This window comes from Molothrus ater, chromosome 20, assembly GCF_012460135.2.
Source record: "Molothrus ater isolate BHLD 08-10-18 breed brown headed cowbird chromosome 20, BPBGC_Mater_1.1, whole genome shotgun sequence".
NCBI classification, from domain to species: Eukaryota; Metazoa; Chordata; class Aves; order Passeriformes; family Icteridae; genus Molothrus; species Molothrus ater.
This window is the reverse complement of record NC_050497.2, coordinates 6,921,386-6,944,848: the sequence shown is the minus strand read 5'-3', so window position 1 is coordinate 6,944,848 and position 23,463 is coordinate 6,921,386. Positions and strand designations below refer to the sequence as shown.

General features: G+C 49.3%; 2 protein-coding genes across 4 annotated transcripts in view; both read right to left on the bottom strand.

Annotated features, from left to right (window-relative positions):
• NUP214 (nucleoporin 214) overlaps window positions 1–9,417 on the bottom strand; it is a 39,531-nt gene extending 30,114 nt beyond the window's left edge. For all 3 annotated transcript variants that reach the window (XM_036393964.1, XM_036393965.1, XM_036393966.1), the window contains exons 1-12: window positions 9,353–9,417; window positions 7,754–7,949; window positions 6,972–7,123; window positions 6,550–6,754; window positions 6,000–6,070; window positions 5,552–5,615; window positions 5,185–5,288; window positions 4,770–4,876; window positions 4,556–4,622; window positions 3,921–4,044; window positions 1,937–2,098; window positions 417–873 (exon numbers count right to left, since the gene is read on the bottom strand). In XM_036393964.1, the coding sequence (XP_036249857.1) occupies window positions 417–873; window positions 1,937–2,098; window positions 3,921–4,044; window positions 4,556–4,622; window positions 4,770–4,876; window positions 5,185–5,288; window positions 5,552–5,615; window positions 6,000–6,070; window positions 6,550–6,754; window positions 6,972–7,123; window positions 7,754–7,949; window positions 9,353–9,394 (1,751 nt within the window). In that variant the 5' untranslated portion in view covers window positions 9,395–9,417. The remainder of the gene's footprint in view (window positions 1–416; window positions 874–1,936; window positions 2,099–3,920; window positions 4,045–4,555; window positions 4,623–4,769; window positions 4,877–5,184; window positions 5,289–5,551; window positions 5,616–5,999; window positions 6,071–6,549; window positions 6,755–6,971; window positions 7,124–7,753; window positions 7,950–9,352) is intronic.
• A 1,871-nt stretch (window positions 9,418–11,288) lies between these two features.
• Window positions 11,289–23,357, bottom strand: AIF1L (allograft inflammatory factor 1 like). Its single transcript, XM_036394228.2, has 5 exons — window positions 23,266–23,357; window positions 18,743–18,809; window positions 15,711–15,752; window positions 14,390–14,552; window positions 11,289–12,729 (listed from the first exon to the last, which is right to left on the bottom strand). The coding sequence occupies exons 1-5, from the start codon at window positions 23,341–23,343 to the stop codon at window positions 12,642–12,644; spliced, it is 438 nt and encodes a 145-aa protein (XP_036250121.1). The 5' UTR covers window positions 23,344–23,357; the 3' UTR covers window positions 11,289–12,641.
• Window positions 23,358–23,463: the final 106 nt, after the last annotated feature.

Below are 23,463 nucleotides of genomic sequence, written 5' to 3'. Positions count from 1 at the left end.
CTGTCAGAGAAACTTGTGCTATCACCACCCCACTAAAACAATTCCAGACAGAAGAGATTTCCCAGCAGTCCTCAGCCATGATTTGCATCAAAACAAAGCATGGAATCACTGTTGGTTGCCTATGAAACAAAGATATAAAACCCCCCTAAGTCCCTGGCAATTTATCAGTCTAAATTTTTGTCACTGTCCCTTGACTAGTACCCATGAACAAAACCTCTGGCATGGGAAGCACTGAGGGTTTCCACAGCCACAACACTCTTGGATAAAGAGGGGCTTCTCAGTGCTTTCCTGGGAATGTGGGGAACTGCTGTCAGGGCAAAAAGCCAGACACCATCTTCAGAACTACCACACATTATCCATGCCTGCAGCAATTTCACAAGCATCCAGCCCCTGCATTCACTGCTGAATCTATTTACTTCTCATTGAGGTTCACTTTGACTGAAGAAGCTGAAGGTGCAAAGGATGATTTCTGTGCAGCAGGAGCTGTGGAGAGCAATGGCCCAGACGAGCTGTCTGCAGCTGGTTTAAAGTTCATGGAGCCAAAAGGAAAAGAGGTGGCAGGAGCTGTTGTAGTGCTGCCTACAGAAGCAGGAGTCATGGATGCCTTGGAAGAAGCAGAGGAGAAGGAGAATGTTGCTAGTCCAGTCAGAGCAGGAGTCTGGGCTTGCTTGGAGGCATCAGTGGCAAAGGGATATGGTGGAGGATCACTGCCCGTGGAGCCAGGAGTCTTCACAGCTGAGGGCATGAAGGAAAAAACAGCTGCTCCACTCCCTGCTGGAGACTGACTTGAGGTGGGCACAGTGGGAGCAGCAGCTGGTGCTGTGTCAGGCTTTAGAGAAGTTGGAGGAGTGGTTGGACTTGTGGCAGCACTCCCTGCAGGAAGACAAATGGGAAAGGAGGAGGCTCATGGGGCTGCACTGAGTAATGGCAGAAGGTATTGCAAGGCTGAATCTGTTTGATATGGACAGCTCAGCACTGCTTCTCTCACTGGACAGTGAGGAAGAGAGATGGGAGAGCTGGGATTGCAGTCCCCAATCCAGCAAGTGATACAGAAGATCTGTACAAAGTCATGATCAATACAACAGTCTGTTCAGATTAATGTTGTCTGCAGTTTCCTGTGAAAAAGCTTCACCTTCCTCCATTGATTTTGATGAGGTTCCTGCCATCTCAAATAAAATCAGCAGTAAGCATACAAGTTAGGCAGCACTGCAGGAAGGCAGGCTGCCAAAAAACAGCTTTCTGGCTGGGAAAGGAGAAGCAAATTTGGGCACAGGGGAGAAAACGGTGCATTTGCAATAATTTCTCCATGAATGCAGACAAGCAAAAAAATCATCTTACCTGCCTACATCATACTACACAGGGAAACACATCTATAACTCAAACAAAACTACTCCTATTCACCTGCTGACACAATTTTCACAGTGTTGAGGAAAGCTTTAAATAGGGTTTTAAAATAATTTTGTTTAAATATGATTCTTCTGCAGTCAAACACCTTAGTTCATATCATGACCTCCTATGGCAAAGCTATGGAGGAAACCATCACCTCTCTGAAGTGTGCAGGCCATGCTCAGAACGGGGCAAAGAGCCTCCTGAAACTGGTTTGGCCTATTCTGCAAAGGCTGATTGCATAGGAAAGTCTAAATGCACAGCCTGCAAAGTGCTTGAGATCCCACAAACAAACTCAATGATCTTGGAGGTCTTTTCCAAACCAAATGATTCTGTGATTTGGTGAACAGGACTAGGCAATTTCACACTCATGCACAAAAGACAGAGAACAGTCCTGGGAGTTCAAAACACCCAAGAACTGCTCCCCATTATCATTATAAAGAAAAAAATATGTTTTCTGTGACCACATGTGTCTGAGTACTGAACTGACAAATCAGTATGACAAAGATCCACAAATGCCAGTGCTCCCCTGAGCTCCTGGAGCACTCACCTGCTGCCTTTGGAACTCTCTCCCCTGCCAGCTGCAGTGGCTCTGGGGTCACAATAAGTGACCTGACTCCTGGGTTTTGGTTGATCATGTGAAATGGGCAAAGCACACCATCCGTAGAGAGCAGGATCAGAACTGGAGCTGGAGCAAGGATTTTCTCATCACCTGCCAGAGACCACACATAAGTCCTACAGTCAAATCTTCCTATTCTGCTCCTACTGGAATTGCCTCCTTCAATATTTCTTACATTTCTACCTTCCTGCTTTCATTTGCATCTTTTTTCCCTTGCTTCTCTGTCAGTGCTCAGATCTCTTCCTTTTGTATTCCTTTATGTTCCTGACTTCATGTTTCATAAAAGGGTTGTTTGACAATTGAATGTCATCTCCTGAATGACAAAGCCCAACTTTCACCCATCAATTCCTGTGCCAAGCTTTTTCAGATTTTGAAGCAGTCATTTTTCCTCACTGATACTCTTGCTCCCTCCTTCAATTCCTTTCAGCAATCCCCACATTCCATTGGGCTCTGTCTCCTTATTAACATTCATATGCATAAACTACAAAACAGAATTGCTACAGAGGAAGCTTTTTAACTTTAAAGAAAGCAAACATCAAACAAATATCCTTGCGATCTGAACCACTGACATAAAATACTTGTGTTTTATGCAGTTGCTCTGTGAGTCTGCTTCAGTACAAAAATTCTCAGAACAGTTAAAGGCTCCAGAACACTCTCTGTATTTCTAAAATTCTGTAATAGTTTAACTGTGCTTAATTACATGCAAAAACCCAAACCCAACACATGCAGAGTGCAGGAAAAATCTGCTATAATCATGGTGCTTTGTTTGTCAGGCAGCAGAGTGAACAGCCATTTTTCTTTACTATTGGTTCTTCAGGAAAACCATGCTAGGGAAGGGCTGTTTCCACTTGGGAACAGCTCCAGGACAAATCAGGTTTCTCTGCAACCTAAACTTGCTGTGAACTGCAAATCCAATTAATGTGTAGCCAAACTCTTGTGTCCGAACACAGAGAATGTGTTAGCAAAATGCTTCTCCGAAAACCTTTTTAAAAACTCTGAGGCAGCATAACACAGGCTTTAAAAAATCTGTCCTGACAGATTTCTTAATCCAGTAACTGTATAGATTAACAGAGAAAAGGCTTCAAATTCAATTTGGCATTCAAATACAAATGTTTGACCTCAATTCCCTACTGCAGGTTTTTTTCAGGTAAAGGTCTCAGTTAACTGGCACCCTCCTGTGCTCTTCAGGAACTCCTGACTGCAGTACCTTCCACTCTGCCTGAAGGCATCACTATTTCTATCTGTCTCTGGCCTTCAAGGTAGAATTCTCAGAATTCACTGAGATGCAACACAATAGCTCAGATGTAGCTTCAGACTTTGACAAAGTGCTTTGAAGGGCCTTCAGGCAGCACAGAAGGTACAGCAATAATGCAGCTGAAATGTAGAGCACAGCAGGGTTTAGGCAGTACAGACCTGAGCTTTAATGCAGAATTAAAACCTACACATTCACCTCAGTGATCTTTGCTGTTTCTGGCTTTGAAGCCAACCCACTTTTCCTTTAGATCCATGCAAATGTACTTTATACAAAACAGTTCTGCAAAAGGACATAAATGACAAGAATAAAGAACACCTCGTGGGCAGCCTGAAATCCCCAGGGCTGGAACACAACTCCTTTAAACTCAGTAAAATCTCAGTTCTAGGGACAGATGTAACTCAGAAGCTTTGTTTGTCATGTCTGTTGGTGTCATATCCCAGGATGCTGAAAGCTCCAGGAAAAAAATCTATTTAACACTTCGCCCCCGAATCCTTACACAGAAGTAAAGCCACGTGCTGTGGGTTTTGTATTAAAACAGCAGATGTGTTGGGCTGCCTTTCAGAATGATCTCCAGAGCTCTGAGTACAAGGCTGCCCCTCAAAAATATCAAATATACTGAGATTTTTGGACTACTCCACAAGAAAGACTAACAAGACTTACTGATCACGATGGGCATGTTACTGGTGTAGTCCACAGCAACACCAACAGGCAGAGTGTCATCGCTTTTATCGGTCAGAGGAAGTTCTGCTCTGCTTGAGTCCTCCAAAACCCATGATTCCCAGTTCTGCAAAAAGTAAAATTATTGTTACATCAACTACTGCTTTCCTGTGACCAGCCTTCTTCAGCACTCCAGCCTACAACAGCTGAAACATCAGCTAAAGAGTATCTACTTAAATTTGTCAGATTAACAAATGCTAGAAAGATCAGAGTCCTTCACAGATTTGTGTGTGACTTCTCATGTATCACTGCATATCAGGGGTCAGACATTTTTAATGCTTAACTTCAACTGATGACCTCACATCAATCCTTTAATAAAGTGAGTTTGACCAAATTTTGAGATTGCCAAGTGAATAACAAAAACCAGATTTCTTGGTTCACAACACACATCTTTTGTTAATCTAAGAATTATCTTCAGATTATGTACAATTTAGAAGCTTGTTTAGTTTTGGGATGTTTTAAAAAAATTATCATCTCATGGTATTCTAGGTCTTATACAGGTTATACTTGGGGAAAGACAATGTACATTTGCACAGATGCAACACAAAATACATTCCAAAATGGAGTAAAAATATTACCTGATCCCCCTGCCTGGCAAGAATGCTGACTTCTGTGGAAGCTGCTGAAGCTGCCAGAACTAAATCCCTGTAAGCATGGACACAAACAGGTTAAAACTAACATGACAGTCCACTGCAAAGTCAACAAAAAGGAGGAACACAATCTATGCAGAAGCACCAACCCCTCAGACATGCATACCAAGGAAAGGACTTTGCCATGATTCCTGCCACTCACCAGTCCTCCACAAAATTGAGGAAGTAATGATGCTGTCTCTCAGTGCAGCTGGTGTAGCACGGCTCCATGAAATTCACAAACTTCTCTGGTCGCTTCTCTTCCTTTTTCTGTAGGATCAACATCGATAATGTATCTTTCAATGCACCAACCAAGTAATCTCCCTTAAATTTGACAGTATCAGGGCACACCAATAATGTCATAATTGGGTCTCAGCAGAGAACAATTTACTCATTGATTTTCAGGTGGATCCTACTTCTTCCACTTAATCCCCCAACCTCAATCCCATGATTTACAACTATACTAAACTCAAATTCTATGTGGTGCCAGTATCAACATTAAAAGCAACTCTCCATTGTCATGAACAAGTCAGGAACAAGCAACAGACACTTGTGTCATTGTGACTGCTGGCACTCACAGGCAATATGGCAATGACCACTTGAGGAGACATCTCCAGTGTCCCATCAGCCTCTGCATACACGATGGCAAAGACATACGTGCCAATCCAAAGTACATCCAAAACTGAAAGAGAAAGCAAATACCTCAGCCAGAAACACTTCATAGTTAATATCTCCTTGTTGATTTTAACTGTGCACAGCACAAAAAAGGAAATAACAAGCAAATGGCAACTAACTCCTAAACTACCAAGCTTAAGAATCACAGAAAATCACACTGTAATTTCATAACCATGGCTATACAGCTGCTATAACTCAAGACAACAGGGGGAACAATGAGTAAAATACTTTTGAAGAGAAAACAAGTTAAAAATTAATAAAAATATGCACCTTTAACAGGATTGTCCAAGTCATAAAAGGGAGGACAAGGGATTACTTTCTTCTCCTGCAGATTCTGCAAATAAAACAACTCTTAAATATACAGAAAAGGCAATGAACAAATCCAATTGCAAGTTTTGCAGAAAGCCCAGAGAACTGGTTTAGAGCAACTCCCACATTCTTTAACACTCATCATGGGCCACTCTGAAATCATGACTTCAGTGACCACTACAAACCTTAAACTAAACCAAATATTGGCCTAAGACACTTGAATATTACTGAAGCACGTGGGTAGCACCATGTGGCTCACACCATGTGCGACCTAACCAAATTCTGTAGTTTGTGATGCAAAAACCAGTCAACCAGGAAAAAAAAACAAAAAACCCCAACAACCCAAACCAAGAAAATACCATATTTCAAACTCCTGAAATCATAAGGCCTTAACACTACCAATACTTACAGGCAGATATTGCACCACAGTGCCATTTTGCCTCCCTGCAGCCAGTTGTTTTCCCTTTGGGCTCCAACACACTAGGCAAAAAAAAAAAAAAGATAATTTCATTAGCCCTGAGGAACTGGAGAGTTACAAAGCCACACAAAAACAGGACCAATAAATTAAAACTGATATTTTTTTCACTGAAAAAAATAATGTATCTGAATCAAACAAGGCATCATCCAGTCACAGAAAATGCAGGACTATACAGGTCAAAACACAACAGGTGATGATGCTAATTTGCATGCTTTCCTGGAAATGAGTCAAGCCTGAGACAGCACAAACCACAGGTGGGCACGTTTGGTAACTCACAAGACTCAGCTGCTGCAACCAACTGGGAAAGAGTAATTCCAGTGCAACACATTTTCTGAGTCTCACTGAGTTTAAACCCTTCCTTTTTGTTAAGAATTTTAAGAAACCTCCTCCTGAGACAAGCAACCTGTGTTTATACACCTCTTAATCAATATCTGCTCTTTAGTGTTCAACATTCTGCGTGCCCTCCAAGGCTGCCACTCACCAGATGTGACAGCAGCAGAGGATGGGAGTGTGGCATGGACCTTCACAGAGTCTGTGACCTGCAGGACAGAGATGCTGCCATCGGACAGGCAGATGGCCACCATGGTGGGACTGGCAGGGTTCCACTTCAGGTCGTTGATCATGGCTGCACCTCCTGAGTCCTTGGCCAGTTTGTGACAAGCAAATGCATGTTTCTGCTGTTTTGCCTTTTAGGAAAGACAAATACATGAGACAGTCAAAGTGGAGCACAAAATCCAACTCTCCTGAAGCCACAGTTCAAAGCAATTTTGACCTGCCTATAAATTAACAACTGATCCTCATAGAGACAAAAAATCCCACCCCAGCTACACCTCTCCTCTGCTGTATTCTGAAAAAAAACGCAAACCCCAAACCAAAGGCAAACCCACTTGGCATAGGCTGTACCTGATTTAGGAATGTGCGGACATCAAAAAAGCTGATGAAGGACCCGACCTCACTGGACATCATACAGACAGACAGGGTGAGATTGTCACAGCTCAGAGCCAGGTGCTGCATAGGAAACTTCATGGGAACCAGAGTACTCTGAATATTCTCCACTTGAAACACAAAAGGAAAAGAAGATGGAATGAAGGGGACAAATTTAAATAGCAGGAATTGTTCTTCTAAAATGAGACAACAAATTTATGTAATAATCCTCAGTCCTATGAACAGCAGTTATCAAAGGTAACACACAGAAAAATTGAATGAAAGCAAATCCCTTCATCTCTATCAATACAATCTTGAGAGTTGCCAAATTTCTAAAAAAAGAAAACGCCACCTTCCTTCCTCAGTAACCTGAGTAATACTAAGTAGAAAGATTTTTGGCTTTTTTTATGTATGTAGAGAGTGGAACAGTTACTAAGGAGAATGAAAACCATTCTGCACTCAGGTGGTGGAACAGTGGTTGCTTCTCCTCTCCTGGACAGTAATTTAGTCAGAGTGGGTAACTCAATGTGAAAGCTGCCTCAGTGTGTCCCTCCACTCTCACACATCCCTGACACATGCACAGGCTCAAAGAATGGCTACCAACCACTGTTCCTGCCTTCCCACACAAGAAAATGTGACAATTCTAATGCCTGACAGAGAATGGCAAGGACTGTAACATGTATCAGAAGCCAAGAGCTCCATGTCATAAATCCCCTACAAACCTGTCTCTGCCAAACCCATGAGATTTAAGTGTGCCTTACCGATTTTATTGGGATCTTCTCCCAGCTGTTTCTGCATGAGAAGATCTCTGGTGTGGAAGATCTGCAGGCTGGTCCCTCCACCAGCAAAGACCAGCCCATATTTGTTGGACACTGCGAGGAGGCTGGAGCGCTCTTTGGGGAGGTCATCAGGAGAATCAAAGATGCGAACCTTCTTCAGTGCTCTGAACTGAAAATCCTGTTTGAGAGAGTTGGGAAGAGGCTGTTCACATGCTGCCCAAGAGGAACAGTTTACTTTGGCTCCTCTAAGACAGTAAGTGTAGGAGCCTCTCCATGAGGCTCCTGCACACTCAGGCAGCCTCTGGCCACTCCATCACATTTTCTGTCTCATCCATAAAAGACTGAGATCACATCACTTTTTTTTTTTTTTCTGTTGGTTAAATCTCTCTTGTACCCAGTGCTTGTGTTCATAAAATCTGCCTGGACATCTGACCTTCTCAGGAGCACACCAAAACCAGCCAAGGGATACAAAGAGAAAGGAATAAAGAAAAGATGGGACAGGACTGAACAAAACTTGCTGCTACAGGGCACACATTTGCTAACCAACATGCCAGTAACTCCAGTCAAGCACCTGAGTTATTCCTAAATAACTGCCACTAAATAAGTACATTCTGCAATCTGAGGAGGCTGTAGGAACTCAGAAACTTCAGCAAAACAAACAGCCTAACCACCCTGTTTGTGAGGGCAGAAGGCAGCTGCACAAAGACCCATAATCACCCTAGGAATCTGTTCCCCCATGTGCCTTCTTACCCAGCCTCACAGTAACACTGGGAGACACAGGACACAGGGCTAGGCTGGCTCCACACAGCAAGACTCCAGCTCACACTGCCCCACAGCCACACATGCCCAAACCAGGAGATCCCAGCACTAGGCATGGTGACAGGAGGACTTAGAAACATATCACTCTTCTTCCAAAACAAGGTTTCTTCAACTCTCCTTCATCCCTGAAACTGCTCAAGGATGAGGCCTGGAGCATCCTGGTCTGCTGGAAGGTGTCCCTGCCCATGGCAGGGGTTAGAACGAGATGAGCTTAGAGTTCCTTCCAACCCAAACCATTCTGTGATTCACTCCCCAAGCATTAAACACCCCTCTACACCAAGGCCATGCCAGCCTTCCCTTTTCCACCTCACAGGCTTGCACCACACTATACCAGAAACTCCTCAAGATTGCCCAGAAAGGGTATGGAGTGTCCCTCACTGGAGATATCCCCGACCCGTTTGGACACAATCCCGTGCCGTGTGCTCTGGGACGTACCAGTCTGAGCAGGGAGGTTCGCCCAGATGACCACTGTGGTCCCTTCCAGCCTGACCCATCCTGCAGTTGTTTCACAAACACTGCAAGGATGTCTCAAACAGCCCCGCCATATCCCGAGCCAACCCTCCCGGTTTGTTAGCCCCACGGTCCCAACCAAGCCTCCTCCCGAACCCACCACCTCTCCAGCCCAGGCCGAGCCTTCTCCAAGCCTCGCTCCCTTCCGGCTCCTCCGGCTCCAAGCCAAGGCCCCCCGTCCCGAGTGAAACAGCCCGTCCACCCCTCTCCCCGTCGGGCTGCCCCCACAGCCCCGCTCTCCCCGTGCCTCACCTTCATCTCCCGCTCGGGGATCACGTCCATGTCGTCCCCCATGGCGGCCCCGCAGCCGCGGTCCCGCCGCCCGCGCTCCGCCGGGAGAGCCCCGCGCCGCTTCCGCTTCCGCCGGGGCCGCTCTGGCCGCGGCTCTCGCTGCTCCGGGTCCTCCCAGCGGCTCCTCCGCTACCAATGCTGTGCTTAATAAACCCTCTTTGCACAGAGTCAGATTGGAAAATATCTCTGAACCATCGAGTCCAACGTGTGACCGAACACCACCTGTCACCCACATCACTGAGTGTGGTTGCTTAAACACCTCCAGGGACCGTGACTCCACCACCCTCTGGGCGTTCCGATATCTAATCACCCTTTCTGTGAAGAAACTCCGCCCAGGGTCCAACCTAACCCCCCCCGGCGCCGCTTAAAGCTGTGTGCTCTGGCTCTGATTTTTCTACAGGTTCTGAGGCGCTGCGAGCCGCACGACGCCCATGGCCCGCTCCGTCCGGAGAGGACAGAGACCCCGCTGACAGGGGATGGGCTCCGGCCGAACCGGGAACGGGCTCCGGCCGAACCGGGAACGGGCTCCGGCCGAACCGGGAACGGGCTCCGGCCGAACCGGGCATGGGATCCGGCCGTCCCTGCCGAGCCACGGTGGAGCCTGGCAGGCGGCTGCTCCCCCGGCCACCAGCCCTTGGTGAGCGGCTTTGATGCTTTTCCCGTATCACTATCTGCTGAATAACAGACTCCCGAGTTTGAAGGAACGCTCAAGGATAAATTGAGCATCCTGGCCCTGCGCAGGCCAACCCCAGAATCCCACCATGTCCCTGAGAGCCATGTCCAAACATCCTGGAGCTCTGGCAGCCTCGGGGCTGTGCCCGTTCCCTGGGGAGCCTGGGCAGTGCCCAGCACCCTCTGGGGAAGAACCTTTTCCTAATTCCAACCTAACCCTACCCTGACACAGTTTCATGCCTTTCCCTCAGCTAAAATCCTGCTCCCTTGGCATGGGCTGCAGTGGGAGCACAGGGATGCTCTGGGTCAGCTCCAGCGCAGGGTGGCTGAGCTGCAAACACAGCAGCTCTGTGAGCTGGAGGAGCCTTATTGTGCTCCAGGACCACACAAAAGCAAAATGTGGGGGCTTGATCACACCAGGTCCCCGATTTTGTTACTTGTACAAGTTTTGAGGGGTTCAGCTCCCACTTAGACAGAACACCGGCACTCAGCCCTATGGGGACATTTTGAGAAGGGCTGTTTCCAGCTCTAGCAGGTCATTCTCTTTTCCAGGACCAAAAAGGACAAGGATTTACACAGAGACAAGCAATGATGGCTTTGGGCAGTGACCTGAACTGCAGCAAACCACATCCAAGTTTCCCTCGTGTAATATGCTTCCTTTATTTCCTAAGTGAACAACAGCTTCAACACACAGCCAAGAAAAGCAGGTGCATTCCCAGAGGCTACCAGGCAGCAGAAAGAAGGCATGGGGCTGTGATCTCAGGGGAAATTCGGTCCTTTTGAGAAACTGTGAAAAAGTGCACACAGTAATTCCCTGGGAAACGTGGTCTCCCCTTTAGATAATTCACATCAGACAAGAACCTTGGGCAATTGCTTCAAGAGCAGAGAGAATAATAAAAACCCCCTTCCTTCAAGAGAAGCATTGCAAGTGTCTGCTCTCAATAAACAAGTTATTCCTTAAAACAAGCACTGGCACCTGTTTCTTTTTCAGGAAGTCAGAAAAAAGAGCCAGCTTTCAGGAGGTGGCCTCTGTATTTCATCCCACGAACTCCATGGCTTTCAGTCAGTTATTACAGATAAAGATCAGATCAAGACAGTCCAAACCTATCTCCTGGATCTGTTTAAGGGTTTATATTAACAGACTTGGAAACCAGCTCTCTTAATCTTCAACCAGTCATATGGACCAAACTTCAGAGGAGATAACAGTAAACACTGACACACTGTGTAGCTTCAAAAGATTTATTTTCAGTCCTTGAAGTAGACTGGTGCTGCTTTTGCTCGTAATTTTTCTCTCTGTTACAGTTTTGGTTTTCACACAAACAGTAGTGAGAATGTTTTTGTTGGTTTTTTAAATTATTTAAAAGTGCAGCCTTTGGCAGGAACAATCAGCCTAGTAGAGTTAATCATCTGTATTTCCTTTAAAAAATGTACTTACTAAACCATGATTTAAAAAAGTTAAAAGCTGTCAAGAACATTTAAGAAAAGAAGAGGGCAAGGCCAAAGAGCAAACACCTGAATTCCAGAAATTGTGTATGGAACAAGAATCACCACAGTACCCAGAGCATGGATAGCACAGTCCCAGCTCATATTCCATACTTACAGCCCTTCTTATTTTGCAGATTTGAGAGCTTATCCATCAGGGAAATGGATAGTCCCAAGGGACTAGGCTGAAACACATACAGGGAGGTTTGCAAAAATCAGAGGGACAGAGCAGCTGCCCAAGGACAGATCCTCATCTGCAACTGCTCTGGCCAGGCTCAGTTTTCCTTTCACCTGGAGGTTTCACTTGCCCCAGGAATCCTGTGGGGCTGCAAAGGCATCACAGCTTGTTTCTGGACTCCATGGATGAGACAGACAACCACCTGCCCAGAGGTTACACTCTGGTCGGGCCCAAGTGGTGATTTATCAGGAAGGGGGTCCCCAAGGTGGCATTAACCATCCTCACTTGCAGTGGCTGGTGTTGGACCCTGAGATCTGCCCGCAGGATGAGCCCCCGGAGCAGACAGAAACTGTCCCCACTCCAACAGGCTGTGCAGGCAGATCTCTGTGTCCAAGCACATTCCCATAGGAGCAGACAGATGTGGGAGGCTGATTTGAATTTTGGGGAGGTCAGGAGGGGAAGAACTAAGTCCAAAGTAGGAACAGGAGGATGGAGCAGAGAAGGCACTTATTTCTTTACACCCATGAAGCCGCTCTCAGGGGCTTTGTCCGTGTCTGGCAGCAAGGACCATTAGGAACCTGTCATGACAAGCACAGCTCTGAATCCATAGGCTGGGAACAAAGTAGCTCCTCGTCTGAGAAATGCAGGAAGGGCAGAGGAAAGAGTAAAATCACAGGATATTTTTTGTTCTTTTTGGTCTCACATAACACTTGGTGCTACGGCTTCTGTCTAACAGATCAAGTTGGCTAAGGGATGCAGCAGAAAGACACGAGCTGGGGGTCTCCAGCTTCCCTTGCTGTTCCTCTAAGGCAGGTTAGTTGAAAACTAGGACTGTCCACAGCAAAGAGTAACAAAGCACAGGTAACCTCTGTTACAGACCAGCAAAGCAAACAGTGCCCATTTTACAGCCTGTCCTCTTCAAGGGAGGCTGGCTATGTCTCTCTCTGGAGGTGGACCAGAAGGTTTTCGGTTGCTTTCATTGGCTTTTCCTTCAAACATCATGACCCTGCAAAACACAACAGATATTGCCAATTAAAAAAAAAAGCAAATGTATATTTATCCATCATTGGGGGTGGCATTCTCTGCTGAAAAAGAGCATCTGGCTCCCTGCAAAGAGCACTTAGGTAATTAAATGCAGGGAAAGCCAACAGAGGGCAGTGCTACCAGGCTGGCTTTTCCAGCAGCTACCAGGAGTGGGTTCCCAAAGTCTCTGCCGGTTTTCCTCTCAGAGCCCAGAGGATTAGCACATTTTATTTAGACAGCCACTTCCGAAATCCCCTGGGCACACACTGCATGCCAAGTACTCCTGCTGCGTAAAAGCAAATACCATTCCTGGCCCACCTTGCACATAACCGCACAACAGAACATTCAGAAGTCAACACCGAGCAAGCAACAGCAATTACAGCCAGGGGAGAGAGCAAAAACAAGGAGCAAGGCACTGGCTGTAGGAATCTCAAGCATTTTGTAACCACTAGCACTGTCTTCCTCCCTGAGGACTGCAGCTACGCTGGGAATGCCAGCTGCCTCGATGGATCAAAGGGCTGTACTGCTCTTAGGACGAGTTTTACATTTCTGCTCCTGCTCTACAGGGTCCAACAGACAATGGGGTGTCTGTTAGCAAGAGAAGGGACCTGTTTGTGAAAGCTGCTGCAGTTGGGAGGAGGGATGGGAGATACAGGACACGCTGCAGGCTCTGTCTGTTTCTGTGGAGAAAAAGGAGGAGCAGGGATGTCAGAAGTCTGTGTCTGCTTGGAAGAGGAGCATCACGACAGAGACACAGCACACAGTGGGGAGAATCTGCCAGCAAACATGTCCCAGCTTAGAGAAACCACGTGAGAGGTGGGTGCAAGATTCTTCCTCCCAACCTGCCCGGAAAGCTGGCTGTGTTTCTAAAGCTGCCTTCAAAAGGGGGTAAGGAGGATGGAGAGGATCAGCTCCTATTCATGGCAGTTTCAGACACAAAAGCAGGGCCAGCCTTTGAGCTGTGAAAGGAAATGCCAGGCTTCAATGGGATGGAGATGGAGCCAAGCAAGTGTTTGGAAACCATTTGTTAGAGCAGCACTTTCAGAGCCCTGTTGAGAGGGCAGAGGGGGCCATGGGAGGCTAGTGCTGGCAGCCTGTATCACAGAAAACCTCTCCCAGCACGAGCCAGCTGTTTTAACCATGTGCCCCATCTCCATCTACTGCCCATCCCTCCAAGATCAGACAGGGATGGAGCATCCTGCGGGATACAGGAGCCAGCACTACTGGTGCTGGCAGGACCATCATTCACTGAAGTCCTGCCACCATCCAGGGGAAGTCTGCGTCCCCAAAGCCAGCAGGATCCTCAGAGAAGAGATGGGAAGAAGTCCTGCAGTGCTGAATGCCTGCACACCCTCGGGAAGGGAGGAGAATGGCTCCCATGGAGCACGTGGGAGGAAGCCTGGTGCTAACACACAGCAGGCAGCTCTGCTGGGAGCACTCGCCACTGCTCAGCCTCACCACGGGCTTGTACACCCTCCATGGCACCCTGCAGACTCCCCTGCACAAGGATCCTCATCTCCCTCCATGAACACTGAGTGTGCACAGCTCCAGCTCCACCAGACAGAACAGCCTGTGCTTCCCAGCTTCCCCCCAGAGCAGCTCAGGTGCTGCTGCTCTCCCTGGCTCCAGCCCAGGACACTCACAGTTTGAGCACAGCAGAGCGTTTCCCAAGCATCAAGTTGACAAAGTCCTGGTAGGAGATGGTGTCGCTGACCCCTCCAGTCACCTCAGAGATCATCCTCTTCAGCTCTAGGTGGGTCTTCGGAGCCCCCAGCTTCTCCATCATCCTTTTGACAGACATCAAATCTGCAAGAGCAATCACTGCTGTCAAGGGGTGATCCCACTGAGCACAGAGCAACCCTAGGGACAGAGCCAGGAGTTCCCACCTGAGACCGCCTCACCCTGTGACTGACAGCATTAAGCTGTTGCCAAAAGCCACAAGAAGCCTTCCAGCACAGCTCACTGCCACTCTGCCCAGCACAGAGCATCACTTCCCAGTTGTGCAGCTCAAGATAAAAGTACCACACACTCAGAGAAGAGGGACAACTCCAAGTGCTCCAGAGACACGTGGGGACAGTGCTCTCTAGCTCGGATTGTGGTGCCAAGAATCACAAGGATGGGGAGGAGGGAAGCAACACTGGGGTTAAAGCTGGAGACAAACAAGCTGTGGGGAGCAGACGCCCCTGGCCATCGCCACAGGCCATTTCCTCCCATTGCACTGCTGCCTGCTGAGACCTGCGGGCCCCTTCCCTCCCGGAAGCCCTGAGTCAGGCCTCTCCAGCTCCACACAGGCTTCACTTCAGCTGGAAGACTTGTGGAGGAGGGGAACGAGGCAGCTGCCTCCTGGAAAGGCACAGTGCACAAGTGATTACACTTCAGTGTCAGCTCCAGGCCTGCAGGAGGCTGGAACTTTATGTAACTGGTGCTTTCTGAGCCCAAAGCAGGGCTGCTCAGCTGAGCCAGACTCACACCCAAGTCCTTTGCTTCCCTCTGCTCCCTTCCTTGCAAAGCAAAGAGTTTCTCTGCACCAGAAGTGCTCATGGATTTATACAGCTCCTGCCTCAAGCCAGGCAAGCCCTAGGATTGTCCAAGTCCTGCAGCTTCCCAGCTCTGAATTCCCAGCTTTGCAGCAGAGGATTGAGAAGAAGGCCTCAGTGGAGAAAAAGGGAGAAGAAAAAAAAGGATTTAGAGCAGAAAGAAGTGGAGGAGATCAACAGAACTTCAGGAGAAAAGCACTGAGAAGAGCTTAGATCTTGAAATAGGCAAAGAGAGACTGAGGAAGCTGAGGGGCAGAGGCTGGAGAGCCAAGGAAGCCCCTGGCTGGCAATCAAGATCCAAGCAAGGCTGGACACAGGAAAAGCCCACAAGTTTTCCTCCTCAACACCATGATGCAGAAGGAAGCAGCAGATTCAGCAGCAGACAGGCTGTGGCTCTTCCAGCCCAGCATTCCTCAGAATCACTCACCAATTTCTCCTTGGTTGTTGAGGTCAAACTCCATGTATTTCTCTGGAAGAGACACAGAATTAAGTTAGCAGGACTCTAGAGCAGGGGGGTGTGCAGGGCTTTGGAGCACTGCCTGCTTACAGCCCTGAATTAAAGCATTTGGTGATAAGATTGAAATACTGCTGAATGCAAAGTTCAGAGGGGGAGACCATCTCAAGGCCTGGTTTTAGCACCCTTATCTCAACTCTAGGGCTCTAGAGTTAAGTTCTCTGTAATTGTGGCTGCTTTTCATTTAAGCTGAAGGAAAACACCGGCATGAGAACAAGGTATCAGCTGGCTATGAACAGCGTTAAAAGGTTTCCAGCCAGAAAAACAAAGCTCTGGAACAGGCTCCCAGAAGGAGTAGCAAGGAAAACAAACCCCTGAGCACTCCCGAGATGAAGCTTGATCAGATTAGAAGGGGGATTAAATGACGCAGTTGCCTGCAGTAATGAGGGACAGACTCCACAGTGCTCCCGTCACTGTGCTCCCTCCCAGAGCAGCACCTGCCAGCAGAGATGCTCAAGGACCACATCAAGAGGCTGAAGCCAAGAACATGCCTGGGCACAGTGATGCTGGAGCAGGTTGTTTGCCCTTCCAGCCTGCTGTCAAACACTGCTGACTTGAGCAACTCCGGCATTGCCAGAGAGAGGCAGAGCCTGCTCCAGAAGGTCTGGTTAGCTTTGCAGGACAAAAACTTGCATGCTGTAACAGGCAGAGCACTGATTTGAGTTAGAAAATTCAGGAATTCAGTCCTGTGCAGCTTCTGCCCTTTGAAGTGGCACACCTGAGCTTCCTACACACCCCCCACCCGTTGATAGCTGTTCCCCATTTAGACTTTAAGCTCTTCAGGCAAGGATTTGTCTGTCTTGCAGACCATACAGCTCCCAGCACCACAGGGCGCCCCCATCACCTCAGCTCTACTAAATGGAAAGAGCAAGATGCCTGCTGGCACCATCCATCCATGCTGAGCTGGAGAAATCACCCTGCAGTGAGCACTCACTCCCCACAATGGCCTTGGAGGACTCAAATTAACCAAGCCCTTCCAGGCTGCTCCTTTGCCCCAGGAAGGAAAATGGAAAAGACCTTTTGCCTCTGCCCCAGGGACACCAACAGGCATATGAGCATGAACACAAAAGTGGCAGGCTGATTTAAGGAGCCAAAGGGAAGAGTGGCTATTTCATACAATGGAGTCTTCCCAGGACCTGTGCTTCCAAAGGAAATTGTTGGGTTAACTGGACTGATGGGCAGGAGGCAAAGGAATGGCAGAGGCTTGGCATGTCTTCACCTGGGTCTCAGCCCATGGATTCCTGCTGCCATGAGCTGACCAGGACAGAATATCATGGACAGGAAGTACCATGTACAAACCAAAGCTATTCATGCTTCAGGCTGGAACAAATGTCTCCCATCAAGCAACCAATCCTAGAAGAAATCAGGGCTGTAACACACATGTTTAGGGGCCAGAGTGATACTTGATGTGGGACTGCCTCACCAGAATGACCTTGTGCATTTTAACCGCCACCTCCCTCACCAGGGTCAGGCACCTCTGCATATGCCTGGGGCACAAACCCTGCTCTGCCATGTCCACGCCCAGCCCATGTTTTCTTTTCTTCTGAGCTGACACTTAGCCAACATTGCAGAGAACAGAGGCAGCTTTACATCAGCCTCAGCTCACACATTCACATTTCCCTCCCACCCCAGCAGCAGGAATATAGTGGGGCAAAACCCATGCACGGTCCCTCCCTCACAAATACATTTACACAAACACTGCATGGGGGCTCCATCTTTGCCTCCCCCAGGCTGGGAGGAGGAAGTGGGAAGGACAGCAGAGAAGAAATATTCCCCCCATCACCACACAATGACCTGATTGTTGGGGGAGCTGGAGGAGGCCTTGGAGAGAGGGACAGGCCACGGAGACAAACTCACGAGGCAGCAGGAAGAGATGCCAAAGGCTCTCGTTACAGGGAATTCTGCGCCTGTGACCTACAGTTGCAATGTTTGAAGAGCCCCAATTGTGATGGGAAAAAATAATGCGGGGCTGCAGCCAAAAGCCAAAGCTACACAAAAGGCAACACAAAGAGATCGGGGAGCACAGGAGGCTCCTCTGTGCCCAGCAGTGTAAGGGATCACAAAACGCCAGCCAGCTTCTTCCTTGCTGGATTGCAAAGCCAAAATTCAAAGGGAAATAGCAGACAATGTCTGAAATGGAAGCAAGGTCAGGTTTTATTTGGTTAGAGCCAGGCTGAGCACAAGCCTCGAGGCAATGTGACGCAGGCATGTTTTCCCAACTGCCTGCAGCCACTGCTTGGAAAGAAAGTGGGTACACCAGAATAACCCTGCCAGATCTTGTCCTCTAACCAGTCTGGGGACAAGCTCCAGAGGACTCCAGGCTTTTGAGCTGTTTCTCTATCCCCTGTCCCAGCAAAAGGCCCAGACCTAAGCCCTGGATCTGCTGACCCACTGGAGTCAGGCTTTGGCCAGAACTAGACATATCAGTGCTGTGTTCCCTCTGCTGTCAAGGGGCTGGGAAAGAACTGAAACTTTTGGAGAGAGGAAGTCCCCAACTCCTCCAGAAAGCAGCTGACACTTCTGCTTTGCGGAATGAGGGCCTCCTACTTCTTGGAAAAAAAAAAATAAAATAGAGCCCAGCTATTGCATGGTCCATTATGCCAGTTAGCTTGCTGGGTAACTAGACAGAAACCATCCTCCTTTGCTGCTCCCCAGGGTTTTGCCCTCACAGCAGGTTTTGTAGTAACAGCAGCTGCCAGGCAGGATGTCTGTAGGGTGACAAGTCCCTGCCCTGCAAGCAGGAGAAGCACAAAGGCTTGTGTGGAAAACACCTCTCCAGAGAGTTTCACCAAGTCCCACAAGCAAAGGGGAAGGCATCCATCCCAGCTCAGTCACTTGTATTTGGCAGAGAATCTCAGGCTGGTGAGATCCAAGTGCTGAGGAAAATAATCTGGTTCAGAGCAAACAGTAAGGCTCAAAGGACAGGGCGACCCTCCAGTTCTCACCTTTGAACACTGCCAACTTCTCCTCCAGGTCTTTTTCATTACTGAACTTTGGGTCACAGAGAAACTCCTAAAACAGAAAAAAAAAATATCCTCAAGGTTAAAGATGCAAAGGAAAACACCCTAGAGGGCACCTGCAAAGGCAGCATTAGCCAGAAGACTCACACAATTCCCAGAGAATCACAGCTGAGCAACAGCACCGGAGACTTGAAAATGGCCTGAATCCCTCCACACCTTGTCATTAACATTCCAGTGCAAGGGGAATCCCTCTGATATCTCAGATTTCTCACTGGCAGATTGAGGGAGGACTGGACCCCACCTACCTTTGGAATAACTGCATGAAAGCCCCTGTTCTTGCTCACCCAGGGTTTCCACTCCCCACATCTCATGCTAAGCACACTTAGCATGTGGATTGGGCACTTATTTCCAGCAAGGGCTCCTAGTCCTTGCAAAAAGCACTCTTATCTCAGATTTCAAACTCTTAGATAAACTCAGAGGGGTTGCAAATAGAGCAGGCAAAGTTTGCAGAATGTCATATGCCCAAGACAACAGGTATTTTGGGCTTAGGAACTCTTATACCAAATATCCATTTTCCCCCCTCTACCCTGCTCAGGCTGGAGAGGAAGCCCTGAATCTCTTCTGGTCACTTGTCCCTAGCCCCACCTCAAAAACCTTCAGATACCCAAGAGAACAGACCACAACATGCACATGCCCTGCCAGCAGCACTCCCCACAGCTGTGAGCAGCAGGGCCTTGCTCCTGTCCCTGCCCTCCCACACCGCCCAGCTCCAGCCCAGCACAGCTTCATGACTCGATCTGTGTTCTGCCCAACACCACATTCTTCAGTGCAGAAATCATTAACATCTGCACAGTTTATGCATGGCCTGTCCAGGACAAACCCCTCGAGGGGTTAGTGGATGGAGGGCTGAGGCTGTTCCCTGCTCTGGGAATGTGTTCCTCACCACTGCTCCCCATGCTCATGGGGAAGGCAGGAATGGGTCACCAAGAGCTTTGTGTGCTGATCACTGTTGGCCATCCTAATCATGCTCCTGTGCTCTGGATCACACACACCTGGAGCTCTCCCTCCTTCCTCACTAGGACAGGGGAGCTTGGACTGCTCAGGGAACCCTCAAACCTACACTGCCATGGCAAGTCTTTTCCCTGCAGCTGAACTAGGGCTTTGTAGGAAGTCCACTAGGACAGAAGTGACTGCCACCCCCTCCTCCCACCCCAGAAACTCCAGATGGGACACCAGAGATCATGGCCACAAAACCAGTGTGACACTGGCTTCCCTCATCACCATGGTCACCAACTCAAATGGAGAGCTGTGTGTGGTGAAAAATATTTCCAGTTCCTTCTTTTGCTCTCCTTTGCAAACTCAGTTTCATTTAGCTCAGTTATTTCTACCCAGGGGTATCATTTACCAGCCCAACACAAAGGGCCCAATTCAGCTTCGAGACCTGGGCCCAGGCAGCAGCAGGAGTCACCAGAGACCAGAGTAGTGTTACCTGCTGCCATCACCACTGAACAGCCTCTGCAGAAGGCAAACATCACTGAAAGCCAAAACAGGGCCAAAACGCCTCCTGGCCACTAGGTCACGGCTTCATTCCTGCCCTGCAGGAGCAGCAAGCAGCTTCCACCTCCCAGCAGGACAGGGGATGTGAGGGCAGAGCACAGCATCTCTCTGGGAGCAAGAAGCAGCACAGAAATGGTGAACACTGAAAGGGAATGCATCCATTCCTGATGGCTGAGGGACACATGCCCAGGAGGCCACCAGCCCCTGGCAGTGAGACACAAGAGCAGCACAGGTGACACTGCACACAGGATTAGGACTGTAGGGAGGCTGGAGAGGCCACCAGCACCTCAGCTCTGCTCCAGGTGCAAGGAAGCAACAAGGGGCTGTATTTGAAAGGCATTCCACTCTCCACATTATGTGTGAGCTGGGCTGTGACTGTGATAAGGAAAACACTCACAATGGCACACAGGAATTCAGTCCCCAGGGCCCGTGACTCAAACTAAGAGTGGCTGAAAGTTCCTCCTAGAGCCTGACTGAAGTTACTGAAGTTCCTCCTAGAGCCCTTTGCTAAAGTTCCCATTTTAAGGAGCATGTTCTATTAATAAGAACTGCTTTAAAAGCCTCTCCCCCGCTCCTGCCCTGAACAGCCTTTCTTGAGCTGTTGAGAGACTTTTCTAAGCCAATAAACTCAGTCAGACAAGTCCCAGTTACCTGCAACACAACCTGAGCAAAGCCACATCGATCCTTGCTCCCCAAAAAGGTGACTCCAACTGGCAGGCCAAGCTCTCACAGGGATGTTTAAGTGCTGAATGCCAGCCACCCTGCCTGCAGGGGCTGGGAAGGGCTGAGGGATGCTCATGCCTGCCCTTGATGGGAGAAGCAGGCACCTGCTCTCTAACAGGCTGAATTCCTTCCCTGCAGCCCAGAGCATTAGAAGGTAAAACAAGGTTGAAACTAATCTGTGCTGGATTAGACCTGCCACCTTGATGCACGAGGCTGGACAATGTGATTGCATTGCCTGAAAAGAGGGGGAAAACCAAGAGGGGAGCCCAGAAGAGTGGTCCAGGCTGGAAGAGAGAAGTCAGCACTAGGAGTGGGCTATCCTTCAGCAGCACATGTGCACTCAGTCTACTGCATGCCAGACCCATGTCCCAGAGAGAGCTCTGGGGTAGAAACCAGCCAGGAAAACAGAGCTGGAGGGAACTAAGTGTTAGGATGAGACAATGAGATTAAGCCTGATAGGAATTTGGCCTGATAGGTTTTATTAGGAGCACTTGACTGTTTTACAGCCTTAGGGCTCTTCAGTGCTGGGGAAACCCCCTCCCTGGCTCCAGCCACAGTATCAGCCCAAGTTTCTGTATCAGCTGTTTGTCAGGGAGGTGTGAGGCTGTTTGCTGCACTCCCTCGTCGCCACACAGAGCTGGCAGAGCACAGCAGCGTGGGGGTTGCTGCCCAGAGCACAGTGGCTTCTGAGGATCCACTGGCATCTGCCACCCATGCTATCTGCAGCTTGGTTTTGAGCTGCTCAAACCCCATCTCATAGTGCTGAGCCAGCACACAGGGCAGCAAGGATGCAAACAAGCAGCTCTGTCAGAGGGAAGTCACATAGCTTGTTTCATTTTTGTGACCCAAACCTCAGCCAAAGAAAAGGCCAGAAGTGATGTCAGCTTAGGGGAGAGACAGGGAACCTGTCCCCTGCGTGGGAACAGCCCTGAGCCTCGGGACACAGCAGTGGCACACCCCCAGCACCCCAGCAAGCACAGCTTCCCAGACTCAGTCCTACAGCTCCCACCAGCTTAAGGATCATGTATCCACCTTGTGCCTGTGTGATGCTGGAGGCTGTGGAGAAGCTGAAGCTGCAGCAGTAGGTACAGCACAGTCCCTTGAGCCTCAGCCTAGGGGCCATCACCACCTTGGCTAGGGGATGTATGTTAGACCCAGCTACACACCTTGGTGTCTGCCTTCCAGCAGCAGGTTACAAAGGCTCCATTTTAACCAAGTGCTTTTATTCTACACCTTATACCTGACATCTCTTTTTCTCCTCTTATTCCACAGCACATCCTAATTTCTAGTTAATTGAGTAATTTCTAATGACTTAATTCCCTCTCCAGTGACCTAAACTTCACCTCTACTGTCTCACTGGAGGAGCATATTGCTACTTTTCATAGCTTAGTCAATGTGAGAACAGGGTGAGCCCACCTCCTCTCTTGTACAGCGATTTGATTTCTGCACTTGAAACACCAAGGTGTCACTAACTAAAGGAGCACCTAAGAAGTGCTAGAAGTCCCAGCACTGTTTGCTTCGAGGTTAAAACCTTCTTTTCACCCTCAGAACTGCTCTTGGCTGGGAGGGATGCCAACAGAACTGCCCCTATAACCATGCCAAGCAAGGGACAGGGTAAGCCTGGAGCTTGGGGGAAAAGGACCTTGCCTGACCCTGGCATGAAGGGCACGAAGCCCAGTGCACTTTGCACTAATCCAGGAGGTTCCATTCCCCCTGCCCGAGGCTTGTGGGACGTCCAGCTATCCTGGGCAGCCCGTTCACCCGCTGTAAAGAAAAGCTAGGAAGGCTGGAGTCAGCTCTGAGCAGCAGAAACTTCTCATTCCGGGAAGAAAAAGTTGAAGCGCTCGATACAGCAGAGAGGAGGCTGAAATCCTCCAGGAGAACAATAGTCCCCATTCTTGCCGGAGCACGTTCCCAAAGGGAATTTCACAGCAGTCAGCCCCCGGGCGCCCACCAGTCCGCTCGGACCTGCCGATGTGCGATGCACGGGTTGCAAAGAGCCGCCTGAGAGGGCAATACCAGCGGATGGAGAGCGATCCCCGCAGAAACCCCTCTTCTCCCTGCGGCCGGATCCCCTCCCCAAAGGGCGTTGGGCAGAGGGGTCTCCAGCTCCTCCTGCACCCACCGCCCCCCCTCCTCCTCTTCCTCCTGCCTCGCCGCCCTCGCCGCAGCCCCCCTCCCCACTCCCCGCGGGGTCGGGTCGGGTCGGGAGGCGGCCCCAGCCCCACCTTGTTGATCTCGTCCAGCCGCCCGTCCTGCGGGGCTCTCCGCAGCCCCCCGCCGCTCGGCCGGCGCGGAGCCGCCATCGCACCGAGCCACCCGCGCCCGCCGCCGCCTTAAATAGGGGCGGGCAGGGCCGGGCCGGGCCCTCCGCCCCCCGCCCTTAACCCGTTCCCCGCCCCAGCGGGCGGTGGCGGAGCCCGCAT